The 11647-nt window shown below is 40.3% G+C and overlaps 1 protein-coding gene across 1 annotated transcript in view; it reads right to left on the reverse strand.

Moving 5' to 3' along the window:
* LOC129564133 (fibrous sheath-interacting protein 2-like) overlaps nucleotides 1-10334 on the reverse strand; it is an 84362-nt gene extending 74028 nt beyond the window's left edge. Inside the window, exons 1-8 of the mRNA XM_055437779.2 lie at nucleotides 10075-10334; nucleotides 9562-9687; nucleotides 7874-8035; nucleotides 7087-7176; nucleotides 6353-6492; nucleotides 5135-5276; nucleotides 4314-4424; nucleotides 3754-3901 (exon numbers count right to left, since the gene is read on the reverse strand). Of these exons, the coding sequence (XP_055293754.2) occupies nucleotides 3754-3901; nucleotides 4314-4424; nucleotides 5135-5276; nucleotides 6353-6492; nucleotides 7087-7176; nucleotides 7874-8035; nucleotides 9562-9687; nucleotides 10075-10173 (1018 nt within the window). The 5' untranslated portion in view covers nucleotides 10174-10334. The remainder of the gene's footprint in view (nucleotides 1-3753; nucleotides 3902-4313; nucleotides 4425-5134; nucleotides 5277-6352; nucleotides 6493-7086; nucleotides 7177-7873; nucleotides 8036-9561; nucleotides 9688-10074) is intronic.
* Between the last annotated feature and the right edge of the window lie 1313 nt (nucleotides 10335-11647).

Here is an 11647-nt window from a genome sequence, read left to right on the forward strand (position 1 = left end):
ACAGAGGATGAGATGGCTGGATGGCATCACCGACTCGATGGACATGAGTTTGAGTAAACTCGGAGTTGATGATGGAAAGGGAGGCCTGGTGCGCTGAGGTCCATGGGGTCCCAAAGAGTCGGACAGGACTGAGCAACTGAACTGAACTGAAGCCACCAGGGAAGCCCCCTCGGAAGTCTCCTTTTTAAACAGCCCTCTTCCCCAAATTGTACTTGAATTTTTTACTTACTCTTTCTTTTCAAGCCTCATTCCCTCTTTTTATTTTACTTTTTCCTACTGTCCCATCCTTTAAACACTTACCTTCTTTTTCGTTTTTTTCTGATTTAATTCTCTTTGTCTTTTACTTGCTGCCTTTCATCCTTTTGCTTTACATTTTTTGTCTTCCCTCCTCCCTCCTTCACCCTCCCCCCGCACTTTCCCCATCCCTCCCGCTCTTTTTTAAACTCACTTTTAAGGGCAATGGCAAGCCACTCCAGTGCTCTTGCCTAGAAAATCCCATGGATGGAGGAGCCTGGTAGGCTGCAGTCCGTGGGGTCGCTAGGGGTCGGACACGACTGAGTGACTTCACTTTCACTTTTAACTTTCACACATTGGAGAAGGAAATGGCAACCCACTCCAGTGTTCTTGCCTGGAGAATCCCAGGGACGGGGGAGCCTGGTGGGCTTCCGTCTATGGGGTCACACAGAGTCGGACACGACTGAAGTGACTTAGCAGCAGCAGCAGCTTCTCAAACATTTCTTTCTTTCTCTCATCTTCTATCTTGTTTTGTACGTTCATTTATTTCTGGGTTACTCTTTTAAAGCCTATTTATTTATTTGGCTGTACCAGGTGTTAGTTGCAGCATGTGGTATTTTTGATCTTTGTTGCAGCACGTGAGATCTTTAGTTGTGGTATGCAAACTCTTAGTTTTGGCATGTTCATCTACTTCCCTGACCAGGGATTGAACCGGGCCCCTTGTATTTGAAGCATAGAGTCCTAACCACTGGACCACCAGGAAAGTCCTCTTGTGTTATTCTTTTAAAAGTTGGTTCTACCTATCTATTATCTATCATGTTTATTTTACAGGTTTTTTTTTATTCCTCTGATTCCTTTTGAAGTCTCTCTCACACACAGTCACATTGTCTGTTTATTTTAGTTTTTCCTATAACTTATTCATTAAAATTTTTTTCTTTCCTTCCGTCCTTTCCTCCTTTATTCCCGTTTTTAATGGCTCCTTTTCAAGCCTTTTCTTTTGCTTTCTCTTTTCTTTGCCTGCCTGCATGCCTGCCTTCTTCCCTTTCTTTCTTCCTATTTTATTCTCTTTTTACAGGCTTCTCTTTCCAAACTGTCTTCTTTCCTTCTCCCTTTCTCTCTTCTTTCCTTCTATTTTTTTTTTGTCCTGCTTTTTTTACTGGCTCCTATTTTATAAACTCATCATATTTACCTCTTTTCTATATTTCTTTCCTCTCTCTTTCTCTGTCCCTTCTCTCTTTCTTCCATGGTCTCTCTATTTTCCTGTACTGCTTTTCTTACTGGCTACAGGCTCTTCATTTTTAAGGTATGTTCGTATTTTCTGCCTTCCATCGATCCATCTTCCCTCTCTTCCACCTCCCCCTCCTCCCTTATTTAATGTTAGTCTTCTGTAACTTTTGAAATCTTTCTTTTTCCTTATCGTACCATACTTTTCCTTTCCCTTATGCTCTGTGTCTCTGTTTCTCCTCTTTTCATTTCCTTCTTTGCCTTTTTTATCTTTTCTTCATTTTTTGTTTTATTTTCATATTTTCTTTTACTGAGTTTTTAACTTCCTCCTTTTTAATATTAATATGCTCCTTTTCTCCTATTCTCCCTCTCCTACTGGACCTTTTATTCCATTCAGTCTATCTTCAACGTACCGCTTTTTCATATTGGCATCTCCTTTTTAAGTCTATCTCTTTCTGTTTGTCTTCTTTTACTAACTTCTCATTTTTTTCCCCTATTACTCCTTGCCCAAATTGTATTAGATTTTCCTACTGGCTTCTTTTCAAATTTTTTTCTCACTCTCAGATTCTGTTTTTTTTTTACTTTTTCCTATTCACATATCCTTTTTAAACTTCTTTTTTCTCTCTCCCTCCTACTTCTTTGTTTCTCTATTTTTGTCTGTATGTCTTTTTCTTGCTCCCTTTCCTTCATTCTCTGTTTTGTTTGCCTTTCTTCCTCATACTCCTTATCTTTTTCTCGTTTCTTTGCCTTTGTCTCCTTCCATTCCCTCATGGAGTGTGTGTGTGTGTGTGTGTGTGTGTGTGCATGCACATGTGTGTTTTCTTACTAGCTTCTTTTGCTCAATATTCTTCTTATTCATTCATTCACTTTCTTCCTCTTTATATCTCCATTTCATTCTTTCTTTTTGTATCGTATTTTCTCCTTTTTAACCTTTTTGTTCTTTGTATTTATATTTCTTGCTTCAGTTCGGTTCAGTTCAGTTCAGTCACTCAGTCGTGTCCGACTCTCCACGACCCCATGAATCACAGCACACCAGGCCTCCCTGTCCATCACCAACTCCCGGAGTTCACTCAAACTCATGTCCACCGAGTCGGTGATGCCATCCAGCCATCTCATTCTCTGCTGTCCCCTTCTCCTCCTGCCCCCAATCCCTCCCAGCATCAGAGTCTTTTCCAGTGAGTCAACTCGTCGCGTGAGGTGGCCAAAGTATTGCAGTTTCAGCTTTAGCATCAGTCCTTCCAATGAACACCCAGGATTGATCTCCTCTAGAATGGACTGGTTGGATCTCCCTGCAGTCCAAGGGACTCTCAAGAGAATTCTCCAGCACCACAGTTCAAAAGCATCAATTCTTTGGCAACCAGCTTTCTTCACAGTCCAACTCTCACATCCATACATGACCACGGGAAAAACCATAGCCTTGACTAGACGGACCTTGGTTGGCAAAGTAATGTCTCTGCTTTTCAATATGCTATCTAGGTTGGTCATAACTTTCCTTCCAAAGAGTAAGTGTCTTTTAATTTCCTGGTTGCAGTCAGCATCTGCAGTGATTTTGGAGCCCAAAAAAACAAAGTCTGACACTGTTTCCACTGTTGCCCCATCTATTTCCCAAGAAGTGATGGGACCAGATGCCATGATCTTCGTTTTCTGAATGTTGAGCTTCAAGCCAAACTTTTCACTCTCCTCTTTCACTTTCATCAAGAGGCCTTTGAGTTCCTCTTCACTTTCTGCCATAAGGGTGGTGTCATCTGCATATCTGAGGTTATTGATCTTGCTTAGGATATTTTAAATGTCTCTTTTTTTTTCTACTTAAATTTTTTTTCTCTTTCTCTTTCTAGCTTACTGTTTTGTATAAACTTTTCTTAGTGGACCTCATTTAAAATTTTCCTTCTATTTTTCACTCACTGTCTCCCTCTTTGTTTCAGTCTGTTTGGGGGGTAATGTTTTATCTTACTGGCTCATTTTCTCTATCTGTATATAACTGTCTCTTTCCCTTTTTGTTGTTCTGTCTCCTCTACTGGCTCCTTTTTAAACTCCTAGTTAAGGCAGTCTTGTCTGCTGAGCCACTTTACAGAAGTGTGTAATTTGTTATAATGTCTGTAACATAACAATATTGTGTGAATGTGTGTGGGTGTCTATACATTCCCTACAACTTGACCTGTAACCGGGAAGTGCCTGTAAGTGTGAGCTTCTAGAATTTCTCTTTGCAAGGGCTTCGTCACCTCACTATATTAGCACATAGAGGGGTTTTTACAAAGCCACTGATAATTAATAAATATTTACACATATTCTACTTACCTTTGTCTTTTATTGTTTCTCTCTTACCTTCCGTTTCATCTTGACTTCTGTTTTCAATTACACTTTCTTCTGATCCTTCTCTCTGAAGGTCATTCTTTTGCATTCTTTGTAAATGATAAGTGATTTTTTTCTCGAGTAGTGCTTTTTTCTAAATATTAAAAAATATATATTCAATGTTTAAAATTTAATATCAACTTGCCACTGGAAATACATAACAGATACTTCAAATATGATGGTACATTTGAAGGAAGCCCTCATTCTTGAGATTTCTAAAATCAGAGTACAGAGCTAGGAAGGTTATAAGGGTAAGTTTCCTTTTGCTGTCCAGCTTGAAGAATGTATTTTAATAACTAGGTCCAACTGAACTCATTGCCTACTTTCTGGAGACTGGTCCCATTTTAGACCAGCCCTTAAAGTCCAGGTTCAGACCAGACTGCTCTTTCCATCAATAGCTATCCTTGTGAATTTAAGTCACTTCTGAAAATCCACACTTTAAAGTATCAAAATTAGCAAAACCCTTTCCTCAAAACAGCCAAGTTATTGTTCAAAGGTCACTCTACCTTATGGTGAGCATCTTCTTTGACTTTTTTACGTTGTTCTTCAACTCGTGCTTCTCTTTTTACTTCTTCTCCAATCTTTGACAGAAGTAACATTTCTTTTGTTTTCCATTCCTAAGGAGCACAATGTCATGGTAGTCAGCAAGGCTTCTCTTTTATAATCTTTTTTTTTGTTTTCCTTTTTTTTTCCCAATAAGCAAATTAGGTCAAGTTAAGGCCCTTATAGGAACTTGGACAACCATAATGAAAGTCTTATATTGGCTTTAGAATGGGCTTATGCTTCAAAGGTAGATCTAAAAAGATGCTGGAAAGGCGATTTTCTCTTATAGATTCGAGGAATTATCATATGTAATATGTTGCCCTTAAATGTATTCTGACGGAGTCTGAACAAATAGCCTTGCCTGAGCATTGAGGAGTGAGAATACAGACATGATTATTTTTCACTAGAGTTAAATTCTAAAACTTTAAGAGCAGATGAAGTGATACTATGATGGATATGTAATTTGTGGTATCAGAATATAGACATGATTATTTTTCACTAGAGTTAAATTCTAAAACTTTAAGAGCAGATGAAGTGATATTATGATGGATATGTAATTTGTGGTATCAGTCTCACTATGTTAAGTAAAAGCTTGTCTGTTATAATGGTGATACAAGATTAATAGCAATTTATTATTTTAAAATAATTTTGATTTTTTAAGCAGTGGTTTATTTCTTAGACCTGAAATAACTTCAGGTAATATGATGGGACTGCTAAAAATGTTTATAAATAAAACAATCATACATAATTTCCCCATAAATATTTATAATTTGGTGTTTCTCACCTCTTCAATTTGCCTCTGGAGACTAAGTTTTCTTCTAATGTGGTCCCGATGTCGTCTTTCTTCTTCCTTTATCCGGAGTATGTTCTGTTTTTCTGCCGTGTGTTCAAGCGTGTTTAATTCGAAGCTAATCATATCTAAATATCTAAGTAAAAGTGAAAATTTAAGGGAAGATAAACTGGGTGTTTCCCTTATGATGGTATTATCTACTCTGATATTCCCAAACCATCTTCTGGGTTGCTTTTTATTTCTTAAACTATAGGAACGTAGAGTTCTTTAAGCTAGCCTGATTCACCAACTCACCATGATGTTCTCATCAGACTGTTACTGTGGTTGGGACAATGGCAAAATGTAGTACGGAATGATTTAAAGTATTTTATACAGAGATTAGTCATAATTCAGGAGCTCTGTAACATGAGTTTCCAAAGACGGCTGAAGTCAACTTAAGCACTGATTTCAAAAAACAAGTATGTTTGAATTTTCTTTAAAAAATAAGTGGCTATTGGCCTCTCTGTCATTCTCAAGTCCTTGAACAATCTCTCATGTACAGACAGGTCTGCAGACTACCAGTCTGCCACTTTGGTGAATCAGTATATATTCTGGCATATCATGACATGAATCCATGGAATATGAGAGCCAGGTGATGGGGAACTGGCCCTCACCCCTGATAAAGGAAAAAGAGAAGGAACTATAACTCATCCCTTTGCCTCCTGGGGCATGGGCTCAGCCACTGAATGATAAGATTGAATGTGTGTGAGTAATAGCTAAATGAACATACCTGGTTGGTTGGGGGGTAACACCTGTTTATATTAGTATCAGATGAAGTTATAGCAACTTTCTCTGTTTTATCCTGCAGTAATTTCCTTAAACTTAAGTTTGAAATGTGCTAATGACACCTTTCCCTCTACTACTATGAACTTGGGTTTCCCAAGCTCAGGCAGCTGTACTTCGGAATTGTTCTTCAAATATCAGTTTGTCTTACCTCTTGGGTTCCTCATGACTCCATTTTCTCAGGTAGAAACTCTTTCCTAGCTATGGTATCAAAGTTTCCAATCCCTGCTATCTCTTAATCTCCTTTCTTTTCAGTCCACATTGATGACTATAGGAAGTTATATTGTGTCTAATACTTTTAAAATTCTGCTTTCAATTATTTCTAGTACTTTTACAGCTTTCTGGGGTCCACAATATGTCCACAAAAATATGCATTAACTTTGGTCATACCTTTGCTTTATCAGCAGCTCTTGGTCTGGAGTTGTTTGTTTATTTTCTTGTAACAGCCAATCTTGGAACTGTGTATTGCCATAACTGTCATAGGCTTTCTTGGTTTCATACAATTTATTTACTTGTTTTTCAATCATTTTCTGGGAGGGAAAAAAAGAATTACAGTGTTTATATTGGTTAGAAATAACCTTGTCCTTTGACATGACTTCTTATGTTTCGGGCTTGGTAAACGTCCTGTAGTTTACAAATGGTTAATTAACCTGCATTTGAGTCTTTCTTCCACAACCTACATAAAAACTCTCTTGCTGTTAAGTCACTTCAGTCATGTCCGACTCTGTGTGACCCCATAGATGAAGCCCACCAGGCTCCCCCTTCCCTGGGATTCTCCAGGCAAGAACACTGGAGTGGGTTGCCATTTCCTTCTCCAATGTGTGAAAGTGAAAAGTGAAAGTGAAGTCGCTCAGTCGTGTCCGACCCTTAGCGACCCCACGGACTGCAGCCCACCAGGCTCCTCCATCCATGGGGTTTTCTAGGCAAGAGTACTGGAGTGGCTTGCCATTGCCTTCTCCGTATTAAAGCTCTAGTTCTCTGTTTTACAGTGTCAGAAATTCCATTTTAATAATTCAGCAGAGGTATTAAGGTTTTGTGGACTGTTCCTATCAAACTCAAAGGATTGATTAAATAAACTCTCTTACAGGCCTCAAATAAAAAAAAAATTCAAGTATTTAACTTACTTGTTCTCTTACATAGTTTCTTTCAAAGTCTAATTTCAAACTGGTGAGATACTGCCTGTACTTATTCAATTCCTTTAAGGTGCATACAACCTATAAAAACAAACATAGAAATAGAAAATTGTAACAATCATGAAACTTTCCAGAAAAAAGAATCATAAGAACATTCATTTTAGTAACAATTTTTGGATTAAGGGTAGTGATAGCACATTTTGGTAATAATTTAGAAGGCAATCTCTCTCTACAGTGGCTGTATCACCAGGAAATGTCTACCTAAATAATATTATTTCAATAATATGGTTCACACAAAATAAATGTTACTAAAATATCAGTATAATAATGATGTTTAACTTTCAGAAGAATTTATTCTATCAAGCTGTATTCTGTTAGGTTTCCATTTTGTCTCTAGTCTTCTCAAAGGGTATTGGAAATATCCCTTAATGGGTATACAGTGCCATTAGTACTTTTAGAGCCAAAGGAAAGGCACTAATAATACAGCTGAGAGAAAATGCATAAATAAATGTGTATGTATATGTCTTTACATATTCAAATCATTTGGTGTTTATCTTTTGCTTTTATCAAAGAAAAATGATCAAGTGGGAACAATTTTATTTAGAAACAGCCACCTGATTTCTCTTTACTCAAATATTGAGTAATTCATTGAGTTTTCTGTCAGGTATTCTTTATTGCTCAATTAAAAGTTGACACAGGTTCCCAGTGAAGTACAGAAGCAAGCTTCTATCAAGACCATGGGTTTACGCTGGTTAACTGGAAGCAAACTTCAACCCACCTTATTATTGCTGGTGACATAGCCGCCTTTCTTTAATCTCCTCAGGATATCTTTTCGCCTATAGTATGATTTTAAATGTGGATCGTGCAGGCTTTTATAGCTGGTTTCCAAAAGCCGACAATAAGGATCAGACAGGTTAAAGTCATAAGAAGGTTGATAAAGCTGCAAACACATAGATTGAAAAGTATTACATATGTAAAATGAATGAAATCACACTTTTAAACCTCAATTTATTAAAGTGATTAGGCTGTTCATTGAAAATAAAACATGCAAGAAGAATCTGAAGTGAGAGAATACTGACAATGGGCTGATCTGAAAAGAAGACAGTAGAATACTATAATTTTCCTTCCACTTGCATTTAAATCAATATGAAAGACCTTTAAATTCCGTTTCCGTGGTACTCTGCTAAAGTGATTTGTAGTTCATGAAGCAGCAAGGTCAGGTGAAGAAGCATGGCCTAAGAAATTGGGAGACTGTGGTTCTAGTCTAAACTCTGCTACCATCTACCTGTCATAGCTTCACCTTACAAGGTGGTCAAGGGTAGAGTTAAAAAAAAAAACAACTAAATGTGCAAAATATAGTGTTACTTCCTTGAGGAGATATTGCCAAAAGATAAAGAAGGATCCCACTAAATTAGTGTTTAGGGTAGTTGAATATAGTACCTGATCATAATTAAATACATGTGTTTGGGGGGAATCAGTGTAATAAAGTGTAGAGCGAATCAGTATAAGTATGGGGAAAAAATCAGGAAATAAGTAGCTAACAAGTGAATAAAAGAGTAACGCAATGTAAATATGGGAAACAGAAGATAGTGGAGCAAGAAACTAATGAAGAGGGCTACATTTACAAACTGAAAAGGAGTGTTATCACTTGTAGTCAAATAGGCTTTGAGGATGTTTTAGGAATGCTAATTTGTGGGAATGGGTAGAATGTATTGGTTTTGAAAATAGAAATTATATTGCTTTCCAGCAATAAAACTTAAAAAAATCATATATATTTGACAAGTATCAGAAATACCAGGGAGCCCCCTATGCATCCTTGATGACACCCTAGACAGGAGAATGGTAAGGATGTCATAATCACTCTTTAGAACCTTTTGCTATTGTGATCAAAGCACACACTCAGAGAGTTCCGAACCTCCTTCAGGCTTGGCCTAAAGCTAAGGACAGGGTACGGGGTGTTAGGCAGAGGACTTAAACAGTGCGTGCAGCACTCTGAACCAGAAACAGTATTTTAGTGCTGAGTGAGAGAATGCAGATCAAGGGCAATGTAAATTCTAAGGAAAGATTAAACCGTTGGGGTTTGGGACACTGGGGAATGGCTTCATATAGTAGCTCTTGAAAGATGGCTCAAATTGAAGGTCAGGAAGGAGAGGAGAGCATGCCAGTTTTCAGGACCCAGATGGACAAAGGCACAGAAATAGAAATTATAATAGTATGTGTGGACAGGGAGAAAAGACCTGGACCTTTCGGAGCTGAGGTCTGGGTCAGAGATAAGGCTGAATTGGGTGGCAGAGGCCTATCACGAGGATTTCTATCATTAAAGTGAGGTTCAGACACTGAATACTTCAACTTATTTTAACTGCACTTGGTGCATGAAACTGAAGTTGACTCAAAGCAAAATAATAGCAGTGTTTCAAGTTTAATAGCAAGCAGAAAACAGTCAAGCACCATTAAAAGTTAGTTTACCTTTTCACTTAAATTTGTAGTATAGAATACATTATTACTTCCTGGAATAACGGGAAGCTTGACCCCAAGAGGAAGATCCAATAGATTAGCGGCTCCGACCTCTGGGATGGGGTCTTTTTGCGAGCCCTGTCAGATAAAAGTAGAAAACATGTTTTTTGTTTCTAGTACGATTATTTTAGTTTAGACCAATCTACTTAAACTTCAATGGGCTAATACCTCCAAATAAACCAAAGACACACACTCAGGGTTGAAAGAAACCACCCTGTTGATAACCCGAAGGCCTTCTAGTTTACCCCTGTTACCAACCCAATCTCTGAGCTCCATTCAAAGCTCATCTCAGCCAGAGGGAGCTCTAGTCAGTGTAGAGGGTCTGGGAGACGGAAACCCAGCTTCAAGGACCCACCCCCCTCTCCTGAGTCCTCCCCCGTAGTCTTTAGTCTGCCCTCCTTCCTTCCCAAGACCCAGCCCTGGAGCCAGAAAGAGGAGGAGGATGACCGACTGGGCCCCACTCACGGAGTCACACTGCTCCCTGTCGGCAGTTAGGCTGCTGGCGGCCGCCTTAGAGGCGGCGGCCTGAGCAGCCTTGTAGCAGTTATTGAGGTACAGGTCCATGGCCACCCATCAGCCCCCAGGGGGCCGGGGGCTGGGGCGCCACAAGCCGTCTTGGTTTCTTCTCTTCGCACACACCTTTCCCGCTCTACGCCGGCAGCTAGTCTGAGCAACCCAGACAGTGGTCACGAGGGTAACTCCTCCCCCAGGCCACGCCCCTCACAATGCTTGGTTCCAGGCTGAAGCGCTGACGTCCCAAAAGGGCGCCTACCCAAAGGGCGTCGCCTTCAAGTGAGGGGATGGGGCGTTGTGACCACTCTAGTTGCCACCTGGGACCTCCGGCGCATGCGCAGGACCCAAGCCTCAAGGGCCAAGCAAGATGGGGAAGTGGTCCAAAAGACTTGGTGTAGGAAGACCACAGTCGAGATTACCTTTCAACCTGAAACCAATAGCCCTAATTTAAATTAAACCAGAATGTATCAGTCTTTGTCAGTGTATTGTTCTTGTTTATTCGCTAAATCGTGTCTGACTCTTTTGACCGTAGCCCACCAGGCTCCTCTGTCCGTGGGATTTCCCAGGCAGGAATACTGGTGTGGGTTGCCATTTCCTTCTCCAGGGGATCTTCCCGACTCAGGGATCGAACTCACATCTCCTGCAATGGCAGGCAGATTCTTTACCACTGAGCCACTAGGAAAGTCCTTATCTCTGGGTGCTGCTGCTGCTAAGTCACTTCAGTCGTGTCCGACTCTGTGAGACCCCATAGACGGCAGCCCACCAGGCTCCGCTGTCCCTGGGATTCTCCAGGCAAGGACACTGCAGTGGGTTGCCATTTCCTTCTCCAATGCATGAAAGTGAAAAGTGAAAGTGAAGTCACTCAGTCGTGTCCAATTCTTAGGGACCCCATGGACTGCAGCCTACCAGGCTCCTCTGTCCATGGGATTTTCCAGGCAAGAGTACTGGACTGGGGTGCCATTGCCTTCTCTGTTGTCTCTGGGTAGCTGCCTGTAATTCTTCTAAATCTTCCTGACCCCCAAAGAGCTGTGATTCTGTTCAACACACGCCTCTGAGTAACTGTGTAGTTTGCACTAAGACCAGAGGACTGGCTTTATACATCTGCCCACTTTATAGATCCTGTGACCGACCACTTCCACTAGGCATATCCTTCCCCTGGTCTCATTTAGAACATACTGGTTTTTCCAGGACTCAATGCTTTCTTTCCTGTCTTGGGCTCTTCATCTCTCTATGCCCCTTGTCCTCCCTTTCTCGCTCTTCTATCTTATCCTTTCTACTTTATCAGCGCTTCCCAGGTGGCACTAGTGATAAAGAACCCACCTGACAATACAGGGTATATACCCCAGGTGGCGCTAGTGGTAAAGAACCCACCTGCCAATATAGGAGACATGAGGCGTGGGTTCGATCCTGGGTGGGGAAGATGCCCTGGAGGAGGGAATGGCAACCCATTCCAGTATTCTTGCCTGGAAAATCCCATGGACAGAGGAGCCTGGTAGGCTACAGTCCAGGGGGTCACAAAGAATCA

Source organism: Moschus berezovskii, chromosome X, assembly GCF_049115385.1.
Source record: "Moschus berezovskii isolate FMDL1 chromosome X, NW_MosBer_1.0, whole genome shotgun sequence".
NCBI lineage: Eukaryota > Metazoa > Chordata > Mammalia > Artiodactyla > Moschidae > Moschus > Moschus berezovskii.